Raw genomic sequence first — 26,679 nt, forward strand, 5'->3', positions numbered from 1 at the left:
TCCCTATCTTGCTTTCTATATAAAATATTAGTGTTGAATGGTACAAGCAGGAATATAGAAACTATAACCCAAGCCTTCTCCCCAGTACCTCCTCAGGCTTGGAAAAATCTCGGAATAAAGTATCTGGATATTCTGTTCCTTCCTGCCTTCTAGTGCTCAACGATACATGTTTGTTCTTTAAAACGTTTCCTCCATAGTGTTTCTTCTCTTCTTCCGACAGAGCGGACCCAAACAGCCCGGCGGACAAAACGTGGGACGTTCACACTTGGCACCCGAGTTTGCCCTGCGAAGAGAGACCGTGAGGACCAAACTGCCTAACTGCATCTTGGACAATGTCCCCCCAGCCGACACCTCTACTGGGCCAACCCCCTTTAATAGCAAAGAGGGGCCCCCGAGAGGTGGCAGGAGCTGGTCTGAACTGTGTGCATTCAGTGAGCCTAAGGAGCTCTTGCTATCTGAGGACTCAGCCCTGGGGCAGTCACGGTCCCGATTCTTCTCAACGCCGCTGCATGCCTACGGATGTAGTAATCCAGCATGTTTCATCTCAGGGAAGCAGCCCCTAGCCCTGCCAGAGATGAGGAAGAAGTTTGACTAACGCTGGCTCTGCTTCCCATGCTCTTGCTAGTGCTTTGTGGGTGTGACTTGTTTAAAGCCCCTGCCACTGCAAAATCCCCTTGTTCCCGGGGCTAGATCCCCCCGCTCGTCTCCCCCCTCCAATCTCCGTGCCGCAGAGGGCTGCTGTTGCCCCTGGAGTTGTGCAGGGAGCGGTGCGGGGGAAGGAAGGGGAGGGAACGTGCTGCGCACACACACGCATACACAAACTCCTGCAGGTTACCTACGCTTCTCCCAGATAAACCGTGCATGAATCTCCCTCCGAACAGCCCCTGGACTGGTGGCTGCTCCAGGGACGTGTCCCCCTGTGGCCCGAGTCTGGACGGGATCGTTGTGTTTAGTTTTGGTTTTTGCACAGGGGCACTTCGACAAATGCTCACCCGATCCTAGCTCGCTCCCTCCTGCGCTTGCTATGATCAAACCTGTAATTTCAGGGGTTATTTTCGGCAACCAGCTTTGCACGGAGGAAGCTCTGCTGGGAAGAAGCCTCTGAAAAGCAGCCGCGAGTGGGGACGGCCCAGAGGGGCAGCTGTCAAGCTGGCATGCCGCTTCGCCTGTCCGTGGTATGAGGCAGCGACCGGGGGGCAGCCCAGGAGTCTGGGAGGGCTGACCCTGCTCCCCATCTCGCCCTGCCTGCTTGTCTCTGGGGCGCGGGAGCGATTGTGGGGGTTGCTGCTGGGGAGCAACAACACGGCTTCAAACTGAGCCTCAACTTAACGCAGCAGGGATGGTAACACTACAGCAGCCTCCTCGGCGCTTCCAGGACAGCAGGAGAGCCAGGGCTTTGCTTGCCACTGTCTAAGGCCTGGGACTAAAATGGAATTTCTCACCTGGATTTTGCCGTCCTTGGTTCTGCTGTGCACCCAGCAGCACAGGTGTATCAGGTAAGGGGGGGGGGGCTCCAGGGTCTTTACTTGGGTGTCATTATCCCCCTTTGCCAGGGACGCCCTGAGTTCGTGGGCTGCGGATTTTTGCCTGGCAGGGAAAGTGGGTCTCGACTGGAGAGTTCGTCACAAGGTGCCCTACTTTTATCACTGTTCCACCCGCTGAGCAGCAGCGTCCCGGGTTAATCAAGTGGGAAGCCCGTTAACAGGATATCTGGGGAAGCCTTATCTCTAGGGCACTTTGATCTAAATTGGAGGCAATCTCTAAAGTTAATGGCATTTCACAGGCCCGGGATAGTCCCGTCCCCGTTTAAAAAGCAGCAATCCCTGCAGCTTGGCCATAAAACTCGGCAGCTCACTGGAGATCGTTGGCTGGTGACAAAGAGCCTCCCCAGACGTAACAAAAAAAACCAGAGAGAAGTTTGAAAAACAAATCAGACCCATTTTTAAAAACAAGTGTAGGGCTAAATCTGTGCAATTGATAGTTATGTTCACTCCAAAGGTGTTAGCTAGGCAACCAGCTTGGATCCAATTTGCAATGTTCTTTATATACTCTCCACGAATCTGGAGGCTGAAAGTGGAGAAAGCTTGCCATGGTTATGCAATGAACGCAGAAGGGGAGGAAATCTTTAAAAGAGAGAGATCTAGTTCAGGGCATCTAAAAGCAATGCCCAAGCTTTTCCAGGCAGGGAGCCCTGGGAGGGATGGAGGGGATTCCCCTGCTCCTCAAAAACGGTGGCTATGCCTATTTGTATTTGGGGGCTTCAAGACGGTGGGAATAAAGGCCAAGTGGTGATTGTGCACAGAGGAACATGGTTACTGTGGTGTTTGGGATTATTTGCTGAGGTTTTATTATTTTATTGAGAAGCAGGATGGTTCAGTGGTTAGAACAGGAGTCAGGCAACTGAGTCTCATGTAGGACTTTGCCACTGATTGACAGCATGACCTTGAGCAAGCTACCAAAGGCCAGATGCTGATACATTTACATGAATACCTCCCTTCTCAGGTGCTCCTGTGACTTAAGAGGGTCACTCAAGGAGTAAGATGCTACTTGCTAGGTGAATAAGGGTGTCAGAATCTGGCCCATAATTTCAGTACCACAGTTTCCCCACCTATATACTTAAGATAACGTTGAGATTTTTGGCTGAAAGGTGCTGTATAAGTGCAAAGTATTATTCTTTTAAATAAGAAATTACTCTTCTCTAGCCTGTGACTTCAGGATCTGTTTCAAGGCATAGCAAGAGCTTGGATGTGTACAATGTATAATTTGTTACATAAATTATTTTATTACTGGATTAATTGCCTAGTTACTTGGCTTTCTTCCTACAATGACACAATAGTGATGAATTGTTGTTAGAAATACATATACTTCATGGCAGAGGAAGGGGACAGCTAGAAAAATACAACTGCTAGCTTTTGAGATTTAATGTTCTGTGTTCAAATGATGTTAGCGGTTTATCTTATCTATAATTGCCAATAGCAAAAGACTCTGAGTTCAAAGGAAGCTACCCTGTTTAGTTAAGTGTAGTCATCTGAAAGCTCACCTAGAACAGTGTTCTCATTGCAGATGCAGTGGTGAGCTGTATTTGAAAAGAAAAAAGGGTTAATGGACACCTGGTGTATCGCACCCTAGCCATACAATAATACAAATAATAAATAATAATCCTGTAAACCAGCCTACAAATAATTTTACTCATGTTAAATTAAATGGAGCTACACAAATGAGTAAAATTACTGATGTGTAAATGTTGGCAGGATTGGGACTAAAGTTTTTTCTAATGAAAATCTGCATTCCTGAGTTTTTGGGTGAGAACCATGAAATCAATGAAAGTTAACATGGTTGGTGAAACTTTGGAGCCCAGCGTCAGAAATTGCAAACTGTTTTCCACTTGGTTTTTAACACTGGACAAGGAGAAGAATTTCACTGTTGACTGTTAACCAAAATAAAGTTTAATGTGTGTAGTCTAAAGTCTCCCTTGCGTTATTGAATCATTATTTACAACCAAGCAGAAACTGGTTTCCATTGAGTTCACGTAGGACCTGATCCAAAGTCCACTAAAATCAATGGATAGATAACCTTCCATAAACCTCAAGGGGCTCTGGGTCAGGTTCTAAGTGCTGAAGACAATTCTTAGTGCTATAGCATCTGCAAGCAGCAAACTTAGACATATCAGACTCTTTACAGGTGGTGCAATTCCTTTTTCTTATTTTAATAACGCAATGACATTCTAACTTCTTTTCTGGTTTAAAAATCAATGCAAAGCATTTTAAAAAATGCATATTTAGCATTAAGCCCATCCAAACCCCACTATCTAACTGAGCTTTATTGAGAAATGTGTGACTAAGGCTGCACAATCCTCAGGCTGAAGTCCTGTGCAAATGCGCATAACGTCTGTGTGCGCTAACCAGTGTTGCTGAATTGTCACCTCAGGGTCCTGTTCTAATCTCTTGGACTGATGCACGTCCCTTGGCCACTGCAATAGCTCATCTTGTAAGGGCCTCAAGAAGAGTATACTTTTCTCCTTCTACCCTCTGTGCCAGAGATGCACAGGTTTGTATGGTAGATGGTGCTTTAGCCAGAATATATTTTACTAGTAGTTTTGTACACTGAGATTAAAATGTAAAATTTTGTCAGTGGCTACATTTCCTCTTTATTGATCTAATTTTGATTTTAAATGTGATGCCTTGATTATAATGACTGCAGGGTTGTCAAAGAATACATTTCTCTGGCCACAGATTCCATAGATTGCAGAGCAAGAGGTTATTAAAAGAAAGTGCTATTTGGAAGATTCTAAACACCACAGTATTAGTTAAGACTTCCCAAGGACCAGCTTTAAAGTTAAATACCAGAACTATCTTATTTTTTTTTTTTAGGAAACACCCACAATCTGCTCATGCTTGGCACTTTCTGAACATTGCCCATCTCAAATTAGATGCTCAAGACTGGTATAATTTGAGGTCTCCATTACGTGTGCTGTTTGACAGAAATCAGTGAACCAAATTCAGCCTCAAAGTCAGTGGAGTTGCATCAACTTATACCAGAGTTGAGGTTAGCCCACTGTGCTTATTAGTAGTATTAGTATTCATTTGCAGCTTTCTATGTGCAGAGCTTGGCGCATTGCAGACGCTCTCTTAATACAAATAAATAATAGTTGAGATGCATTAAAAGAAAATGTAGTGAGATGTCTTCTCTTGCAGTGGAAGAGTTTCATGTGCAGTATTTACTCCTATTACTATTAATAGGAGTCACGCGGCTGTCGTGCTCAAAGGTTTAAAAGGCCCCTGACTCTATAACTCTCCAACGAAATAGCTTTTAACTCTCTAATTAAAAATAGACACATAATCTTGTTTTAAAAATAATTCTATTTGTATATAATTAACTATCCTACTGGCTTGTACATCTCTCAACCTTTTCCTCCCAGAGATGAGAAGAGAGGCTTGCAAATGTGAAATATGTGCAAAGAGTAGACTACTTCATGCAGCTTAAAACTCAGGGAGAAATGGAAATAAAGACTTTGATGTTCATAAGGTTGCCATGAATTAAGCCTAATGCTTTTTCAGTTTCATTTCAAAATATGGAACATTTTAGCTTCACGTAGAGTCACGGATGGCAGATGGAAAGGATACACATACTGCTCTGGATAATCCTGGAGCTTGCTACAGGCTAGATCATTCCCTGACCTTGCCTGATATTTAAAGGCCTTTTTCCAGGAAAAAATGGCAGAGAAAATTATACTGAAATGAAACAACTTTACCTCCATACCAGTGCTCTGGACCACACACAGTCAGCTATTTAACAGACTGATGCTTCCATCTTTCAGATGAAAATATCCATTTGCAGGTGCTCAGTTGCCCACAGACCGTGTAGAATGTAGGCTGGTTGGGCAACTTAAAGGAGAAATAGGAGAGATACAGGAAGCAAGACATTTTCCCCGCTGCACTTTTAAAATGAGAGTATCTGGCCGCTAGCGCAGGTTACCATGACCTATCTACAAGTTTGATCTAAAGTCAGCTCTGCTGATGGCCATTAACTTGCAGAAGGTCCTTGGGCTTTTTTGTGCTGGAGACAGTAGCTGAGATTCCTATCTCTCTATATTCTTGTTCAGCAACCACTGAACAGTGCATTCATTCCCACATGGCTTAAGTGAAATATTTACCAAGTCTTTTGCTCACTGATATGAGGGAATTTTGACTCAATATGTTCAAGAAGTGTTCCAGGAGATAGTAAGAAGTGGGCAAAATCCCAGGTGATAAACCATGCTGCATTAGTGAAAATGCATTTATTCTGTAGCTGGTTGGAGAGACCCATCATCTGAATTAGGTGTATATGTTACCCACATCCCCACTGTTGGCTGTGTTTATATCCTTAGGAGAGCTGCATTTCTTGGTAATATTTATTTGAGGGGCTTTATAATTTTCCTAAGTTGTATAATAACCATAAACATCAGCTTCCTCTCTGCTTTAAGGGGGCTAAATTGTCTTTCCCTACCAGACAGGAAAACTAGACTTTTCTTTTTTTCAAGAAAGAAAGAAAAATGAGGCTCTTTTCCATGGTGAGCCAATTGCATTGATCAAAGCATCACAGAAATGTAGGGCTAGAAGGGACCGCAAGAGGTCATCTAGTCCAGCCCACTGCACTAATGCAGGATCAGGTAAACCTAGATTCCCTGACAAGTGTTTAGCTAACCTGTTCTTAAAACTCTCCGAAGATAGGGATTCCACAACTTCCTTTGGAAACCCTTACCTGCCCTTACAGTTAGAAAATTTTCCCTAATGTCTAACCTAAATCTCCCCTGCTGCACATTAAGCCCATTATTTCTTGTCCTACCTTCAGTGGACATGGAAAACAATTGATCACCATCCTCTTTATGATAGCCCTTAACATATTTGAAGACTATCAGGTTCCCCCTCCTCCTCCTTTTCTCAGAACTAAAATATGCCCAGTTTTTTTTAAATTCTTCCTCATAGGTCAGGTTTTCTAAACCTTTTATCATTTTTGTTGCTCTCCTCTGGACTTTTTCCAGTTTGTCCTCAACTTTCTTAGAATCATAGACCTTTAGGGTTGGAAGAGACAACAGAAGGTCATCTAGTCCAACTCCCTGCTCAAAGCAGGACCAACCCCAAATAAATCATCCCAGCCAGGACTTTGTCAAGCCGGGCCTCAGAAACCTCTAAGGATGGAGAGTACTTTGCACTTATTTTTATTGAATTTCATCTTATTGATTTCAGACCAGTTCTCAATTTGTGAAAGTCATGTTGAATTCTAGTCCTGTCCCGCAAAGTGCTAGCAACCCTTTCCAGCTTGGCGTCATCCACAAATTTTATAAGCATGCTGTCTCCACATTACTATCCAAGTCATTCATGAAAGTGTTGAATAGTACTGGACCCAGGACAAACCCCCACAAAACCCTCCTAGAGACCTTTTCCTGTTTTGAAAGATAATATTATGAGTACATTTTTTCAACCACTTGTGCACACATTTGATAGTAATTTCATTTAGATCACATTTCTTTCATTTAGTGTCCAAGCAAGGGCAAAACTCCATATTTGTATTAATGCAAGTCACTGCCCTGAAAGAGTGCAGACGAGGGTTAAAAAACCCTCTCCTGAACTGCAGCTTGCAGAAAACTTGCCAGAGAAATGATCCAGGAGCATGTTGCCCTCCTGTTAGCATGGCACCCACTCTGACTTGGTGCAGGGTAAAGATAAGCTATTCTTTTTCATTGCATGCTGGTGTGAGCCGCTAGAGTTTTAGGAATTAATAGCTTACTTTTATATGGTGCTTTTCATCCCAAAGCACACTGTACAAAAGCTTAGGTCAAGAAGTGAAGTTGCTGAATCAGCTGAAGGTGATTTCCTTTCTTCCCATCTTTATTACTTGGATTATAAAATGCAAATCCTCTCCAGCTTGCATTTCCATGCCAGTCCTCATGTTTCCGGGTAAAATTCATGAATAACATCTCAGGCCTCAGATAATCCCCATGGGTCATCATGGGTGAATGGACTTTTCTGCTCTTGCACACAGCCTCAGGAAACTGGGCCTGGTGTAGGGAAGGCCACAGGGGTGGGGCTATTTAGGTATCCCACACACCACACTGCTGGCAGGCCATCTCTATCACACCCTTTCCCTCCCCACTCTCGTGGCAGGCTGTAATGTGGTGTGGAGGGTTTATGTGGGTTCTCTGAACTTGCATGAATGTCACTCCAGATGTGAATTTCACTATGTTTTCCATCCAGTCAAATAGTAAAGAGTCCCTAGTATTTTTCATTAGATTAGGTTAAAACAAACAAAAGTTATAAGTCCAGTACAGCGGTCTGGACTGGATGATTTATCCTCCTAGTCCTACATTTCTATGAGTCTATGTACAATACCCTACTTGGATGTTGGTGGGGAATAGCTATTATGGGGACTTCTGAGGACTAGAAGATTTGGGGCCAAATTTAGCCCTGGAGTGAATGAGTATAATCCCTGTTGACAGGAGTGGAAATTGTGCCTACTTACACCATGGCTGAATTTAGCTCTTGGCCTACAGCCCTATTCACTCAAGCACAAAGACTCTGCTGCATTATTCCTAACTCCTATATTCTTTTCCTCGATTCTTTATCTTCCACACCCTCCGAATGAAAAATCTAGTGTCGTTTGGACAGTATGATTATAGAAATTACCACCATGTAGATTAGGACCAAAATTAAGGTTTTTCATAGAAAAATCTAATATGAATAGACAGTTTTCGTAACCTCAGGCTTTATTAATAATAGGACCAAGATTCCTTTTTAATTTTGTAGTATATTGTGCTGAGGATTTTTAAGTAAAATTCCCCATGGATTGCAATCTGCCTAAAATGCATGGCATATGTGGCCCATCATTTTTAACCTGAGATTGTCCTTTTAGCTCTCTTATTCTTGTTAACGCCACTACCATAGAACATTGACACAGGATAATGCCCTCCCACTCTGTGGCATGCTGTAAATGCTGAGGCTTTTATGGAAAATAAATGTCAAGGGAAAATGAGGTGATTTTATTTGTCAAAAGAGATGATGCTCCTGACAGTTCTTTTACAATGACTTTATTTCTGTAATAGCAAATGACTGATGATGAGTCAGTCATCTGGGGCTAAGTTCTCTAGGCAGCCACGTAACACATTTTGGTGTGAAAATGGAGCTGCAAAATTTGTTTTTGAAAAATGGAGCTGAAAAAATATAGTTAGAATAAATCATCATAGCCTCCGTTGAAGTCAGGCTATGGCAATTTACCCCAGCTGAGGATCTGGGCCAGCGAGTCCTCTGAGATACTTGGATAGGTGCTGTAGCTAGCTATCTAGGTGAGTCTGTGTGTCAAGAGAATATTATAAATGCATTTAAACAAGCATCCCTAACCTTATGAGGTAATGAAATGATGAGCTAATGAAATTTCACTGTTGGGCAATAACTGTCCCCATGCATCTTCAAGGTCACTTTACGCCTTGACAGCGCTATTAACTCAGGATGGCAATGTCTCCGTTACTCAGAGCTTACAGTCACACGCTGTTATCCCAAAGCTTCCTTACGTTATTAACTCCATTCACATGCGGCAAGAACGTCATCATTCATCCCATGGTGAGAGGAAACATTGTTCTGGTGGCTGTTTCTTGCAGTAAGTGTAAATACTGATCTGAATACACCCATAAGTGACACATCTTGGAGAAAAAAACCCTTGTGCCTATGTGGGTCCGTGTCACACAAACATTCTAAGAAAGTTATATAAGTCCCAAGGCAAGAGCTGTTTATGGTATATTAATCTGCAGCCTTTCATCAATATTTTAAAAGGTTTCTCTTCTGCTATCAGCGATATTTTTTTTAAGCTCCATGTTTATTGCAGAGCTGAGTGGAAGCAGCTGCACCAATGCTCCGACAGCTCTGATGTGGTGCTTGCATCCGGTTACCTGTGTTTTTGGGAGACTTGAGAGTTACCCACACACCCTGGTAGATAGGATCTTTTTGCCAGTTGATAGTCCAACAAACACTTCCCATTTCAACAGGCAGGTTTTCATACTAATTTTCTGATAGCAGTAGGAGAAGCTCGAAGGATTATGCTGTCAGCTGAGTGCGTGTGTAGTTTTACAGGCAACTCCTATTAACTTTAAGATGACCTGGGAACTCCCAGCGACTGGCACAGAAAATGGAGTTCTAGAGATCAAATGCTGATTCTGTTTATCTGGAGAAATCTGAAACTTCCATTCAAAGAGTGTTTTTGGAATAGTCCTTTCAGGACTTTGCTTTTTGCTGCCTCTTTGCTTTTCTCAATTTGTTTACCCTTTTGATCAGAGCTTTGCAAACGATGGCCATTTCAGGTCACATGAGTTTGCATTTCTTTTTGTGTTTGCATGGGCCTATTGTGCTTTTCACAAGAGCAGGGATGATAAAACTAGTCTCCTGGCTCTATTCCAGCTGAATTACATTCTTCTTCCCTAAACTCCCCTGATGTTACAACTGGATAAGTTCTTCACCACCTGACTTAAACTTTTGTGTAGTGTTGCTTTGAGGTGTTAGTTGCTATGCTCAACTATCGAGGTAGTTTCATTTCAGTGGCAGATGAAGCAATTCCTATGTGCACTAGATGAAGTACTTTGTAGTTTTCTGGGCCTCCTCCACCTCTTCCCTTCCATGAGGCTTAGCAAGTGAGCCCTTACCATATGCTCGCTTATTTTCTTTCCTTGACACAGAATGACTCTCCTATTATCACCACCTCTCTGGGCAGAGTTAAGGGGAAGAGGGCCTTTGGAATGTTCCACGTCCTTTGCTCTTTTTGGGACTCCTAATCTTTTATCCTGCCTGTTACATCTTGCACTGAGCCACTCAGAAACTCCATTCTCTTTCACATCCAGGTGGACCTGGATCTGTGAGGGAGAGGCCTGAAATTAAGTCACCAGTGTCTGCAGGTGAAGTTTAACTCTTGTCATCTCACCAGTAGGGAATAGATTCCTTGCCCCCCCCCCCCCCCCCGATGAGTAAAAATTCATGAAGGCAAAATTGGCCCCCTGATGGTGTCACATGTTATGACTGATATGTCTCAGGTTCATTCAACTCACAGGGCTTCTCTATGATCTCTGCAAGTTGTTCTTTGGTGTATAGTACCTTGGACACAAGAAGCGGGGCAGAAGTAGTTCCTGAGCTCACTTAAGCAGCGGTTTGGTGTATGAAGCAGAAAGCCCTACAGAATCTGTGAGAGGGGGACTGCAGAGACCAAAGTGATGGGCATTATATGAGAGATGGATAGATCAGTGGTTGTGGCCAGCTGCTTTTTTAATGATTGTAAAATTTTTGAATTTTGATTGATACTTTCTAGCCTGAGGTTTGTTAGTACTGGGGTCAGGTTGGCTTTGGGAAACAAAGACCTTTTAAAAATTGGATTAGGTAACTGGAGTTAGCAAACGTGACTTGAAGCACCTAGGATAGACACAGTTTAACACTTTTAAAATTGTGCAACACATTGTGTTGTTAACCCAAAGGTCCCGATTTCCTGACCCAGGAAGAAGAGCTAGATGGTGCTCAGCAGTGGTGGATAGATGGTGCCTAGGCCATCAATAAGCTAAGGCCTTTGAGTATGTTGGTACTCCAGTGCTCTTACATAATCTCTGTTATTTATTTGATAATTATAGTATATTTGGTTTCATTTGAGCACTTAAAGATTCCTGCTAAACGAGCATGTTGCTTTATTATGCTGTCAGTTGAATACACCGTGAAGCCAGCTTATGGCAAAGTCATGTTTGTCACACAACATCTTCACTACAACTGGAATTACACCTTGTATATCAAGATGCAGTGAAGCAATTCAGGATTTATGGTCTTTCTTCATAAACCAAATCTCTCTATCGCCACATCTCTCCATAAGCAGGTTCCACATAATTTGTTAATAACAGAATTGTATCCCATTTCTTTTTCATATTGGAGGAAAAAAGAAAGATGAATTAAAAACAAGATCCTAGTTTGGTTCCAGTGACTAACTTTCTCAATTATTTTTTTCACAACAAGGAAAATAAATCAAGTCATCTTAAACTTTGGTTTTATGTATTTAGGAGAAAAAATAAACTAAAAGATGTTTGTTCTTGACCTCATGTCCCTAGGTAGGCTGTAGCCTTGTCTATACTATTTTCTAGTCTAAACATCATTTGTCCCTCCCCCACAAATAAATGAAACAGTCCTATCAACTCTCAGAACTGCTCCAATCAGTTACCAATCATGCTGAGTAGCTGACATTTTATCAGAGCTCTAGTAATGGACACGTAAGTCTTCTATCTTTTTCTGCCACATTTTATTTTCTCTACACATGGTGAGGTTTTAAAAGCTTGCTTGGACACTTGTGGTTTTGTTTGTTTTTTATCCAGCGCCATGAATGACATTGGAGATTACACAGGCTCCAACATAGAAATATCCTGGTTACCTAATCTGGATGATTTAATGAAAGGATATGCACGGAATTTCAGGCCTGGAATTGGAGGTAAGAGTCTGATTTATGTCTCTTCTGATTTCTAATGTATTCCTTGTATAATCTAATGGCTGAAATGGATGTGAATGTCTCCCTTTTGGTGGATATAATCAAGTGTTTGTGAATGTCTTGCTCTTAGACATAGTGATAATAACAGTAAGAATTTATTTTTTTTATGTCAGCCTTTGCAAAAAGTCCCACAATCTAGCCCAATTAAAAGCTGCATCAAACCAGTTATCTTTTGAATTTTGAGTTCATATTTGAGTTTGCTGTGCCAGAGTTTCTCAGTGATCACGCTCCTCCCCCACACTATGAACAACCCTCTTGTTTTGAGGCTTTGGTATAAAAACAAAACTCAGAGCAGGTTCATCAAGAGATTTCCAAACCTTTCAGGTACACCTGGGCCAGTCTACAGGATTGTGTCAAAACCATGAACACTGTGCCGTTCCACTTGGGTCCAAAGCAAAAGCAAGGGAAACTTGATGGTTTCCCCTGAGTTTTGCTTTGAGATTTTGCATTTGTCTGAACTGGAAGCTTAAAGCAAAACTCAATGGATGTGAATGCATTGAAGGCTAAACGCAAAAATGTTCTCCTGAGTCCTTGCACAGTGATTCTGTCCAGTTTCACGCATGTTATTAAAAATGAGAGAGGCCTAACCCACAAAGTTTGGAGCCACACCTAGTCCCAGATCATTGCAAATTTCAGTGGATATTATTCAGGTCCTTTCAAGTTGAAGTCAAAGGACCTAATTCCTCTCCATTCGTCAATGGGAGTCTTTTCATTGTCTTCAATGAGTGCTGGATCAGGCCCTAAAAACGCTCCTTTTTTCTCATGTGAAAGAGCAAATGGGTCCATGAGTTGGGGCAAAAAAGATATCAAGATGTCAGGCTCCCTGGTTACAATATAAAACATAGCAGTGCTCTGAATTTAGGACAATCCAGTGAGTCTGCAGACATCGACCTTCAACAATCCACTACATAAAAGGAAAATAACTCTGTGCTTTCGGGCCCAGTGTTACTGAAATGCTTTATAAGGAAGTAAAATCAGTTGCCCAGATTTTCAAAAGCAACTAGTGATTTTGGATGCACAACTTGGGATGTCTTAAAGGGGCCTGATTTTCAGGAGGTGGGGGCTCAGCAGTGTGTGAAAATCAGGCCCCTTTAAGGTGTTTCAGGTTGGGCCCCTCAAAATGGAGACCTCCAAGATCACGAGTCAATCCTGAAAATCTTGGCCAATTTGACAAGGTTGTGGCTGGCCTGCAAAGAAACTATAAGACTTTAAACTACTGGCAACTATTATAGACTGTCCTGTAGCTCAAGGGGCATTTTGTTTTCCCTTTTTAGCATGTGTGCAGTTCAGCTGATGCCCATGTGGCCTGCGTATGTATGTGGACCTGGATCTTCATAGAGTTGAAGCAACAATACAACATACACAAAGTGTTTAGATAGCATTTGGCAATCCCCTTTTCTAGTGTTCTTTGAAAATGATCACTCTATCCCAATCCACAGAACAATGAACGTAGCAAAGCATGCACATGAATAGAAGCAAAACTTCCATCTTGCCAGGACAGAGGAAATTCTACTAGGAATCTGGATACCCTGGCAAGTCAGTCAGCTTGTAATCAGTTTTAATTGGCACTCTCGTAAGCCATAATGTTATTTTTCACCTGAAGCAGCTACTTTCTAAAGGGGTGAAGTTTTCTTATCTTTGAAAATGTCAAAGCAATTACTTCCCCTGATCCTTAAAGCTGAAGGCTTTAAGCAATACAAGCAGTTCCTATTTTTTCCTGAGTTCTTACACCACTCCTGTCACCATGGTATCGGAACTGACTTTTGGAAAGTAATTTTGTGGTCCATATCAAGTGGTGATCACTTCTGTACTTGGATCCTCAAAGTAAGTGTCATGATTTCAAGGGGTTGCCACCAACTGTCAGAGATCATGACCAGCCTCCCTTTCTTTATGGCTAGATGGGAGGGTTTCTATGGAAACCTGGCATCACAATAAGAGGTTGGAAACCCATTGTTCTAAGACAGATTTTATTTCTGGAAACTGTGAGTAGGGGAAAAGATATTTAGGGACTCACTTCTGTGAACTGACTCCATATGAAAAGATTGACAAAGCTAGTGCATATATATTCACACCATATCCTCCCCAATTTAACGTGTCTCTTTCTCAGGCCCTCCTGTTAATGTTGCCCTAGCGATTGAAGTTACTAGCATTGATCACATCTCAGAAGTTAACATGGTAAGTTGCCATTGAAACTTGTTAAGACTGGAAAGCTGGGAATGCTTATACTGTAGTGGTGGGAAGTATAGAAAACTGATTAGGCATATATGATTATTCTACATAGAACTATCACTAGCTGAAATGAATTGGCAAAGACAGAAAAAAAAGTCCTACATTTTTCAAGTGAAAAATTGATTCAGGAAAATCCTGTAAAGAGCAGACTTACAGCTGCATGCTAGCCCATAGGCCAGATCCTCAGTGGCTGTACATTGGCATTGCATATCTTCACTGGAGCTACACAGATTTGTACCAGCTAGGGATCTGGCTATGTATGTCCCATTTAAACTGGCTTAGTAGGGAGGGCAGGGTTGGGGTCTGAAGTATGTTGCCCTTATTGTTAGGGAAACTATTTTTAAGAATTAAATCCAATTTCTACTCCAATTCCACTTGCTCCTGTACACTTCTGGAAAGAGGCCTGCGGAGTTCAGCCTCTTTTTTGCCCCTCTGCAAAGCCACTGAGCTGTGGGATGTTCCCTTAACCATCTCAGCCATGCCCATACCCTGAACAAACCAACAGGCTAGATTCTAGAACATGTCACTTTACTACATATCTAAGAACTGCAAAGATCAACTGCATTTTTGTAGCCTATTAATCCTGAAAGATTTATTCTTAAAGCTATAGCTGTGACTTATCATTGACCCCCTCTCTCTATTGCATTCACCTGGGGCTTTTATTTTTTTAACTGGACTGAAAAAAAACATACAAAAACCCTACAAAAAAACCACTGGTCCTACTTAGGAAAGATGCTTAGGAGGGATATTAACCTGATTCTTCCCATCAGTCTCAGACGGACATGCAGCTCTTACTACACAGTATACCTGACAAGGCCATAGAATCAGAGCAGTTAAACACATGCTTGGGTATCTTGTGGTTATCCATTGGTAGAAACAGACAAGAGACATTAAAATGTCCAGGCAGTTTTATTCTGAGTACAAAAATATTCCAGCGCACAGGAAGCAGCTATTAGATGTTCCAGACTAATACAATGAAATTTGACCAGGCCCCAAGATATCATCATTGTGTTTGTTTCACATGGTTTGTTAACTGTTGGTTCTTCTTGTGCTAGGAATACACCATGACAGTATTTTTGCATCAGAGCTGGAGAGACGACCGGCTGTCTTACAACCACACCAACGAAACTCTGGGCTTGGACAGTCGGTTTGTGGACAAGCTCTGGTTACCAGATACATTCATAGTAAATGCCAAGTCTGCCTGGTTCCATGATGTGACTGTGGAAAACAAACTTATCAGGCTACAGCCTGATGGAGTCATTTTATATAGCATCAGGTAAAGAGAGAGAGAGAGAGAGATTTCTCTCATGTGTTAGCTTTTTGAATAGACTCTAAAAAATAATCACCCCCTTTCCCTGGATTATTTTGGAAAACAACCGTTCATTTAAAACATTTTTTAAAAACGTGAGCATGATGGATTTCTGTTGAAGACCCCTCATCTCTCTGCTGGGTCTACACGGGAAAGGCACCTGTGGAAACAGTAACACGTTTCCCATCATGTAATTGTTAATCACAAGTACATCATTAACAGAGCATGATCTTGCTATAATTGGGGTTGCTCTACAGCCACCAGTCCGAGAGGCAGCGTGAACAGAACAAGGAGTCCCTGGGTTCTGTTGTTGACTCTGCCACTGATTCCCTGTGTGACCTTGGTGGAGTGATCTAGAATCTCTCCGCTTTAAACTTCCCCATCTGTGCAATGGCAATAGTAACCTTTCCCCTCCTCAGAGGGGTATTCTGAGAAAAAGTTAATGTGTGCACAATGCTTTGGAGCTGTAGGGTCAAATTCATCCCTGGAGTAACTTCATTGACATTACACCGGAATGGATTTAGCTCACAAAACTCTATATTAGTGCTTATTTATTTATTTAGCAGTATCTGGTCTTGAGCAAGTCATTTAACCATTCAATACCTGTTTCTTCTCCCTCAGGGGGGTGCTGTGAGGACTGGTTAGGATAATAGCTTAAAGGGCTTTGAAAGTATTACTGGTTTTTAATGTGGGTATGGCAGCAAAATAAGGACAGAAACATGCATGGAAGTAAGCAGCAGGCCACAACTTTTAATAAACTTTAACACAGGGAAGAGGCACTATCTGCCCATCACCCACACTCTCCTGTACCAGGCATTTAATTTGTTCCAGTGTTGGGAAACAGGGTTCCTTACCATGTAACTCATAACGTGGGGTAGGCTCTCCTCAGCCTGCCCTCTAGGACTCGGCTTTCTCTGAGTCTTAGCACCCTACATCCTGCTGTAAGCAGGACAGAGGGTGCAGCAGTGTGGGGACCTTGGCCTGTGAAGGTCACATGGTCTAACCCTATCACATGAGCCCAAGGCCCATCACCAAAATTCCAGGTCATTTGCCTCTGGGAACCGTTCATTTTATTCTCTTAACCACACTGGAAACCAGCTGTAAGTTGCGACAAACAACTTCACCCCACTACCTCGGGTGCCATGCGTATTCCAACTCAAACCACTGTGGCTTGCAGTGAAACTCCCTCTCTGGTTCTCCACCAACTGGCACATGGGAGAAAAAATTCCTAAGGAGCCAATTGGCTAGATCTGCAGTGTCTGTCAAGCCAGGTTCCCATTCCTAACTCAGGTGGGGAGGGTGGGCTGCTGGAATGGAGCCAAAAGAGGCTCCACACGGCCCCTGCAGCAGGTTAAATCCTGGGATCTGGCAAATGCTGGCCAATCAGCTGGCCAATGGGTGCCAGAGACCCCTGGGAGAAGGAGCTACCTATTGTCCCTTGGTGAGTGTCTCCCTCCCTTGCTGCTGGGACTCTCCCCCTTTCACTGCCAACCCCATCAACTTCCCCACCTGTTGATGTGGGTGAGTGGCATTTTAATAACAGAGGTAGGTTAAGGGTTTCCTACCCAGTCTTTGGATTATGGGAATAATTACATGCCAAGCTATGAAAGCCTACAGCCTGCTCTGAATATAACTAACTGGTACTTTGATTTTCCTTGCATGGGGCAGGATTACCTCAACCGTGGCCTGTGACATGGACCTTACTAAGTATCCCATGGATGAACAAGAGTGCATGCTAGATTTGGAGAGCTGTGAGTACGAAAGTCTGAGCACAGCAGTGCCTATAACTTATGTTCTGTTGAAAGCCTACATAGATAATCCTTAGCTTTGTTTCTGTGGGTCAACTTAAATCAATCAAATACAAGGGCTGTTTTCGATTTAGTAAATATAAGACCCAACCCCAATTCCCTTGATTCCAAGTTTGGACATCAGGTTATAGAGCCTTACAGCACTAGTTCAAAACTGCCATAGTTAGGGTCTGGCTTTTGACTGGAACACCTGGTTGAAAAGGGACCCTGGTGGCTCTGGTCAGCTAAAAGTCCGGTTGGTGGTGCAGCTGCCTGCCGTGGCTCCGCACAGCTCCTGGAAGCAGCGGAGCCATCTTCTATGCATCTCCTCCATCTCCTATGCATAGGGGCAGTGAGGGGGCTTGGCATGCTGCCCCCGCCGCAAGCCAATAGGAGCTGTGGGGGCGGCGCCTGAGGATGGGGCAGCATGCAGAACCACCTGGCCACACCTCCGCATAGGAGCTGGAGTGGGGACGTGCTGCTGCTTCCAGGAGCTGCTTGAGGTAAGCACTGCCTGGACGCTGCACCCCTGACACCCTCCCATGCCCCAACCCTCTGCCCCAGCCCTGATCCCCCTCCCGCCCTCTGAACCCCTCAATCACAGCCTGGAGCACCCACCTGCACCCTCAGCCAGAGACCTCACCCCCCATGCCCCAATCCCTTGCCCCAGCCCTGATTTCCTTCCCACCCTCCAAACTCCTCGGTCCCAGCCTGGAGCATCCTCCTGCACTCCAAACCCCACATCCCCAGCCCAAGCCCTCACCCCTTCCCACATCCCAACCCACTGCTTCAGCCTGGAGCCCCCTCCTGCACCCTGAACTCCTCATTTCTGGCCACACCCCAGACCCCACACCCCCAGCTGGAGTCCATACTCTGTCCCGCACCCCAACCCTCTGAGCCAGCCTGGTGAAAATGAGTGAGTGAGGGTGGGAAAAGCAAGCGACAGAGGGAGGGGAGATGGAGTGAAAGGTGGGTGGGGCCTTGGAGGAGAGGAGGGGGAGGGGCGGGGCAAGGGTATTCATTTTATGCAAGTAGAAAGTTGGCAACCCTAGCTGCAGATCAGAACTATAGAACCAAATCCAGCAAGGTGCTGAGCACCCTCCATTCCCATTGGAGATGGAGAATTGGGAGCTTAGGGCTGATCCAAAGCCCACTGAAAACTGTGGGAGTCTTTCCATTAACTTCAGTGGGCTTTGGATCAGGCCCTGAGAGACAAAGCAGAGAGTACAGAGGGACTGAGCCCCAGGGCAAACTTCGGAGTGGGTTTTATTTTCTCTAAGAGAAATCAAGAGGGGCAGAATTCCGTGTGTGTGGGGACTGCTATTGTGACTAGCCCCCATAAAAGTCTCTGTCTTTCCTTGGCAACACCTCACCCCTACACAGGAGTCAGTCACAATCTGGGCCATAGACTAGTGACATTCTATTTAGTGCTTACGTGGGAAACCTGTATAAATTGTGTCTATATTCTACCCAGGTGCCATTCTCCTCCTAATCAGTGTGTAATTCCCATGAGCATTAATGCTTTGGGGATAAATTCACTATTGACTTAAGCAGGCACCACTCAATGACAGCAGCGAATTTGGCCATTTGTGGCTACATCAGTGGGAGAGTAGAATCCTGATGTTTCCAGAGATTTAGGACTAGCGGAGTACCTAAGCCAGGGCAACCACACTGGGGAGAGCATCAGTCACTCTCTTTCTTTTATAGCATTGACTCTGTTTTCTAGGCAATTAACCACAATACATTTCATCCTGTCAAAAATAGCAATCTGCAGTTTTACTTATGTAATCAGCAAATGCAGAGGCAGCAGACAATGAACTAGCAATCAATTCACTCTCCTGGCAAGTTTGGCAGGGTTTTTTTTTTTTAATTTAATTTAAGGATTTTTATTTCAGTGCAATAAACATAAGTAGAAATAAAGCCTCTTTAAACAAACATATTAAAGCAAAACCAGAGGAAACTTTCCCCCTGTTGTTTCCACATGCAGGGTTTCCTCTAGGCAACTGCTAACCCAAACCAAGGTGACTGTGTATTCCCATCTTCCTGCAGCATTGGTGTGGTCAATTTTTAGTGCAGTTACAAGATACTTTGCTCTATTTCTATCTAGACAGCCATTTCTCACTAGTAAGAGGATGCTGACAGCAGATTACACATTAGGGAACAGATTCTCTGCTGTGCCTAACTTCTGCTGGGCACAGCAGGGGGGTGATGGGATGCCAGGTGGCTGAGTGTAACTCTCTGATTCCCTGCCTCACCTTGGCCCCAAAGATACAAGTTAGAGTAGCCTCCATGGATCACCTGACAGCTGGGGATAGCTGCAGTGCGTCACTCTCCCTGCTTGCTTGTCTTTACCTCTAATATGTCCCCTGCACCAAAGTCTTCAGAAAGGGTGACCCAGGGGCCAGATTCACTGACTGTATGCCTGCCCATGACATTGGGATAATCCCCAGTGTTGGGGTTGTGACAAGTCTTTGCTCCATCCACTTTGCTTGACTGGCACAAAAATATTGGAAGCGGCACCGAATCTACCCATATAGATGTAAAAAAACACACTGTTTTTACCTGTGCTATGAGTGAACACCTTAGATGATTCAAATAATTAACAGTCTAATTTACTTTTCACTAATCCTGCTGCTTGATTGCTGTTTTGCAGTTCTGTCAGTTTGGATAATGAAAACATACTACAGTACTCCATTCAGCTTTAATATGTGGTCAGGTTCTCATGCTTTAGCATAATGCTACTGATTGGATTGCAAACAGTGCAAAGGAAATATTCTTTTATTAGTTTATTTTCCAACTGTTTCCATTGGAATGTAAATAAAAACCACTATGACCATTTTCTGTTGCTCTTAGGTTTATTTAAAAGCTTATTTTTAAGTTGTGTTCTCCACTTCAAAGTTCTTCTAAAGCTCTGAACAGTATAAGCTAGCCTGGAGGGAACACTGTTCCGGCTAGGTCACTGGCAACCTCACTGTTGACAGGACATTGAGTTATCCAGATTGAAACGCAACATGTTTGTTGTGGGATTGAAGACGAGCAGCATGGCAGAGTCGTCTGAGTTTCACTTTGAGCCCATCAATCATTATTTCCCCCCAAACCTTTGCATTTATTCAGCTTCTTTTGGCAGATGGCTACTCTTCAGAGGATATTGTGTACCAATGGTCAGAAAACCAGGAGGAGATCCATGGGCTGGATAAGCTGCAGCTTGCTCAGTTCACAATCACTAATTACCGCTTCACGAGAGAAATGATGAACTTCAAATCTGGTAACAGACTCTGTGTCTTCATTGCAGGCATGCTGTCAGCCTCCACTATCTGTAACAGACAATCCCCTCTCTTAAGTAACCAGTTTAATGTGTCCATCTGGTTTCCAGTACAATTTATTTAGCCCGTATCTAAAGAGAGAGAATATTTTTGCTGGTTCCTTGGGTAGCCATTTCAGTCTATTGTGACAAATCCATACGTGTCCTGGGCTTTGTGTTTGCCATAATGCTACACATGGCTGCCAGTCAGCACTTCACAGCAACAGCAGAGTTAGAACTCAGATCCTCCTGCTCTAATTTGCAATTTTGGCTATAGGAGAATCTCCATTATTCCTAATAATATTGTGCTTATGATATCCAGTTGAGCAGTTCTGATTCCATCCACTAGACTAGAGGGTAGTGGTACACATACATACTAGCATGCCTATTGCAATGTTTGTAAAAGCTTGAAGTCATTTCTTCCCTACTGATTTTTGTCCTCTTACATGTACTGTAGTTAAATGCTCATTTATACTGCCCCCTTATCCATCAAGCTCTTTCCCTGTTTGTTTTAAATTAACATGATCTTTTAAAAAAATCTAAATTTAGTATCTGGAGGACTTTCCACAACAGATTATAAAAATCTTAAGGCAGATCACATTTTGAAACAGTGTCATCATTAGAGCAAGGGATTTGGAATCAGGACTCCTGAAATCTATGTTTTGATCTGCTACTGACTCACTATACAACTCGGGCAAGTCACTTGACCTATTCTTAGGACTAACAATGCTGACCCTAACTATGGTGCCTTATAGGGGTTTTATGAGGCTTAATTAATGCAAAGCCCTTTGTGACCTTTGAATGAAAGATGATGTAAAAGTGCAAATCCATATCATTACTCTTGTATATTATTTTATTAACTGCGTGATTGTAAAGCCAACCTTCTAACACACAACTTTATATTTGTCCTTTGCCCACTCTTTCCACCAGCGGGTCAGTTTCCCAGGCTCAGTCTCCACTTCCACCTGAGGCGGAATCGAGGTGTTTACATCATTCAGTCTTACATGCCTTCCATCTTACTGGTGGCCATGTCATGGGTTTCCTTCTGGATCAGCCAGTCAGCTGTGCCTGCTAGGGTGTCACTAGGTAAAAAGATTGTGGCATTGGGATCTTGAAATGGAGGACATGTGAAGGCCATATGTTCATCTCCAGTGTGCCATTGTTGGAACAGAAGTACATTTATGAATGCTGTGTCTGCACTGGCAAAGCAATAAGTCCTTCAGCGAGTTTTATTCATGCTTTGGTGTCTGTCACTGGCGGATGCTTCTGTCAGGGCAGAATGCGCTAATAAAGGATGGAAAATAAAGGTCTGATGCTGTTATATTGTATCCCTAAGAACAACAGACACTACTAATAAAGAGTCAGTGCTGCAGCCCTTACTCCCACTGAAGTCATGAGTAAGAGGAGCAGATGCAGGTGCTAAGAATAGAAAGTACTCTCCAGGGGTTGTTCTAATGGATCTGTCTATCTGTGTCTGGTAAAAGAAGCCACATTGAGATTTTCAGAGTTGCCTTGGGCATTGGGTGCCCAGTTCAGAAGTGGGTGCCCACATCCCCTAGATAGCTTTGAAAATCTCAGCCAGCTCCTCTCTGGGTAGAAGTTATTGTTTGTTACCATTGGAATGTGTTACAGAACTCTAAGCCAAGCTTCTCATGCTATTCCCTAGGTATAACGACAGTTCTTACTATGACCACTTTGATGGTCAGTGCCCGCTCTTCACTCCCACGAGCCTCTGCCATCAAGGCGCTAGATGTTTACTTCTGGATTTGCTATGTGTTTGTCTTTGCCGCTCTGGTGGAATATGCATTTGCACATTTCAATGCAGACTACATGAAAAAGCAAAAAGACAAGATGAAGGCGAGCAGACAGAGTGGAGAGGTAAGCTGTGTGCTGGTGGTGCCGTGGAAGGCTTTGAAAAACAACCACCCTGCATTATAACCTTGTCTTCAGCCAGAGCAAATACTCCCCTCCGCTGCCCTTTGGTATAGTCATTCCCTGAGTTAATAGCCCCACCACGTGAGTGTTTAGCCCCTGAATGCCACCATGCTGATTGCTGCCTGTTGGCAGTACAAGTCAAAACCAGCTCAGAACAATTACCAGGATACAGAGCCGGTAACCAATCATCTCCATGCCACAAGCGATTGGGACTGATTCTCATTCTGTTCCTGTGTTTGGGACAGGATGGGGGAATGGGAGGGAAGGGATACAAAGGGGCTTTTAAGCCACATTTGTGTTCCTCGTATTCTGGAGATGTACAGGACCTTTGGAGACATGTTCACCCCTTGGTGTAGATTCGAGCAACCTCAGTGTGCTCTGTTCAAATAGTCCCCAATATGCCCCCCATCACAGGCCAGGAGCAGGGCCAGTGTAGAGCCCTTATGCCAGTTCTACACCAGCCAGGGAGGCCCCACACCCCGAGGGTATTCTCAGGTAGCTGTTTACTTATGGGTCCTTTGCCTGGCAAGAGAACCATAAAAGGGCTTCAGCAACCCTGAGAACCAGGCCCATTGTCTTCAGTGTTGTCCCATGGAGATTAAATTCTCCATTGTGTGCAATGGATTCCAGATAGATCCTATTTTGCTCAGCATGAATACAATTTATGTTCCAAAGCAGACCTATACAACAGCTTGCAAGAACAAAGCAATTGCTTATGTGAAATTCCTTCCTGGACCTCTTAATTCTAGATAGCTCAGTTGTTCCCTTCATGTCCTTTATGTGGCTGATGAAACAGAATGAATTGATTAGGGAAAAATGCTTTTGACAATCCACAGTTTGCAAATTTCCCCCCACAAATCTGCAGGCATGTGAATCCCTGGACTTGATTTTTATTATGATTATTAGTATTTATTATTTTTATTGTTATTAATTAATCTTGCTAAGCTGCTAGCGGATATGATTGATCTGCGCTCTTTACTAAAACCTACCCAAGAACATCCACAGCCTTACAGGACCCACCCTATGTTTCAGGCCAATCAGTTATTCTTTCAGCTGGGTGACAGTCTCTTTGGAGTGGATCAATACTACTTGTGAACCAGCCCAGGGCTGAGCATGCTGCCTCTGCAGTGCCTCAAGCCCCTGCAATAGCCTAGGGCATGTAAAATTATCAACAGAATTTACTCCTGAGACTCCTGCATGGCAGAACAGAGCCATTCACAGCTTCCTCAGCCACTGCAAGCATTGGAACAAAGTACTGTCCATCACATTTGGATCTCGGGCAAGGCAGACCATTAGGCCACCTGGCTAGCTCTGATTAAGTATTCTGACTCTCTTCCCATGCAGATTGTCATAAGAGGTTCTTCTCTTTCATTTGCAGATCAATGTGAAGAACGCCATTGTTTTGTTTTCCCTTTCCATTGCTGGCGTGAACCAGGAACTGGCCATTTCCAACCGGCAGCACCGAGCTCCCAAAACCCTACCCGGATCATATGGCTCTGTAGAAGTCGAAACTGGAGAGACGAAGAAGCAGCAAGAAACTAAACTGGAGAAAAAGAGTGGCTTAAAGTCCCTCTTCAAGCCTATTGATGCGGACACCATTGATATTTATGCCAGGGCAGTGTTCCCAGCAGCCTTTGCAGCAGTCAATGTTATCTACTGGGTTGCTTATACAATGTAAGAACAAAAATGTGCTCCCAAGAGGTAAACTGTGGGCCGGAATTATGCTCAGACAGTACAGAGTAACTGAACAACCTGTATCGGTCCATTTCTTGTTGAAGTGCTTTCCAACGCGCTGAAGATATTTCTCGAATGCAGCAGAGTGTATCATTTCTGTTTGATTCTACAATCAACTCCAGCTAAAACTGGGAGAGGGGAGAATTGGCCATTACCAATTTGGTTTGATATATTTGTTATTACTAAACTCTGCCAAACAATCCAAGGATCCTTTGTTCCCCATCTCATCTTGAAACAATTTGTCACGTGTACATATCTTCAGTGAAGGTGCCACCACCAAATCCTAAAGCACAGTAGGATATTTTCCCTTTTCAAAGGTCTGCAGATGACGAGGCTCTGATTTTCCCCACACTCTTGGCATTTCTTTTCTCACAGCACAGCTAACCTCATGTTTTTACATGGGAGTACCTTTTCTGTGTCATGCCAGTTGTGTGACAGTTCAAGTTTAATGGGGATAGGAAAATGGCAGTGATCTCTACATGTGAAGACGGCAGGATTGAAGTATGAGGAGCAGAGCAAGGCGGAGGGTTTTTCTTTATTTGTCTTGGATAAAGTATTTAAAACACTTTTGATTCTCTTCTTCAGTCACAGCATGAAATAAAATATATTGTATAGAACCTAACTGAATTGTTAATATCCACTGTGTTGCATTTCAGACATAAGCTAAGGAAAGTCTTTCTTTACTGCTTAGGCTTCCTGTATATTGCTACTTGTCCATTTATGGTGCAATTACATTGGCAAAGTGATTTAAAAACACAGGCTGAGCCTAGGGTCCTTGTCCCAAAGGATTTAGGGTAAAATTTTCAAAAGCACTGAAGGGATTAGGAGCTTCAATCCCATTTTCCAAAAAGACTTAGGCACTTGGTAACCTAAGTTTCATTGGCTTTCAGTGAGAGTTAGGTACCTAGCAACCATTTGTGCTTTTGAAAATTTCCCTGAGAGGCTTCTAAGTGCCAAAGGTACTTATGAAAAGTCATAATTTTCTCCTAAGTCGCTTAGATGCTTTTGACTATTCTGTCCTGATAGTTGAAGGGGCCTGATCCTGAGAGATGATGAGTACCCAGAGCTCCTGGTCACTTCACTGGGATTTACAGTAATGGAATCTATGGGTACTCATCCGCTCTCCCTTACTCAGAGCCAGATTCTGTTACCCTTACTTACACTGAGGAGTACTGTTGCCCTTAAGTAATTCCATTGATTTCAGTGGGGTAAGGTGGCATTCACCATAAATACTGATATCAGAATCTGGCCTTCAGATTAGTAGAATGAACAGGATGAGAGTACAGGCAGAGGAGATATTGTTAGCATAGGAGACCAGTGTAGGAGGCTTTGCAAGTGGAATGGGTTTAGCGGTGGGAGGGACCACTCTTGGTGCCTGGAAAGTGGGAGGGAGTTCCAAGCACAAAGAGAGACACAAAAGAAAATGTGAAGACAGAGTAGGCGGGGGAGACAAAAGAAGAGGCAAGGGAGCGAGGATGGGAGGGGGTGAGGTTTAGATTAAACAAGAGCACAAATGTACTTGGCAAGGGCAGAGCTGTGCTGGGCCTCGAAGATGAGGAGTTTGAACTTGGCAGTGATTAATACTTGTACTTGCAGTAAGAATGGTGGACACGTTTGATCAAAGTGCAAAACTCTTGTTCCTCTTGACTGACTTCCCTCTGACATGTGGTTTGATTCCACATGACCACGGCTGAAAGATGGAGTGTCCACTTTTTATTTTGAGCCAAGTCAGATTTATAACTTAGAATAAAAATCGTCCAATATCACCAAGGAAGAGAACGTTCTGAAGAAAAATAAATGATCCTGAACTGAGCTATAATTGAAAATATATTCCCTTCATAAATCAAGCTTATGTTCACTTAAATCTCCAGTTTGTCTCAGAATGGGAAAACTTTCTGCCAGCTCTGTGATGGAAGATGCAAACTGACATCAAACCACGGGTGTTCCACAAATCTATCCATCTATCTGGGAAGTTTGGCCTAGTGGATAGAGGACTGGACTGGGACACCTGAGTTCTATTCAGAATTCTTTCACTGGCCTACTAGGTGACCTTGAATAAGCCACTTTACTTCCCTGTGCCTCAGTTTCCCCATCTGTAAGAAATGGGAATAACGATACTAACCTTCGTTGTAAAGTGCTTTGAGATTTATGGGTGAAAAGCACTACAGAAGAGGCAGGAATTATCTATCTATCTTCCTACCTGGTGCTTATCACTGTAGTGTCTGAGGACCTCGGACATTGAATTAAAGCAAGAAAGAGCTCAACAAAGAGACTAGAGTTCTTCAACCTCACCCAGGAGGTTGCTGAAATTTTGTGGGCTTTTTAATGTGTGTGGTTGGGAGAGGGCTTCTCTC

At 43.4% G+C, this 26,679-nt stretch overlaps 1 protein-coding gene across 1 annotated transcript; it reads left to right on the top strand.

The window, feature by feature from the left end:
• Positions 1-737: 737 nt before the first annotated feature.
• On the top strand, positions 738-24,927 carry GABRD (gamma-aminobutyric acid type A receptor subunit delta). The gene is made up of 9 exons (XM_084652138.1): positions 738-1,496; positions 11,861-11,973; positions 14,138-14,205; positions 15,315-15,535; positions 17,237-17,319; positions 20,483-20,620; positions 21,587-21,742; positions 22,323-22,534; positions 23,970-24,927. Exons 1-9 carry the CDS (start codon positions 1,429-1,431, stop codon positions 24,267-24,269), a joined length of 1,359 nt encoding a protein of 452 aa, XP_084508264.1. The 5' UTR covers positions 738-1,428; the 3' UTR covers positions 24,270-24,927.
• Positions 24,928-26,679: the final 1,752 nt, after the last annotated feature.

The sequence above is a fragment of the Lepidochelys olivacea genome (assembly GCF_965140295.1).
Source record: "Lepidochelys olivacea isolate rLepOli2 genome assembly, chromosome: 18".
Taxonomy (NCBI): domain Eukaryota; kingdom Metazoa; phylum Chordata; order Testudines; family Cheloniidae; genus Lepidochelys; species Lepidochelys olivacea.

Bases quoted from the DNA above. Each gene is read 5' to 3' on its own strand.
- GABRD (XM_084652138.1), top strand. From the start codon at position 1,429: ATGGAATTTCTCACCTGGATTTTGCCGTCCTTGGTTCTGCTGTGCACC. The intron at 14,206-15,314 runs GTAAGTTGCCAT...TTCTTGTGCTAG, and splicing joins ACATCTCAGAAGTTAACATG to GAATACACCATGACAGTATT. The intron at 22,535-23,969 runs GTAAGCTGTGTG...TTTCATTTGCAG, and splicing joins CGAGCAGACAGAGTGGAGAG to ATCAATGTGAAGAACGCCAT.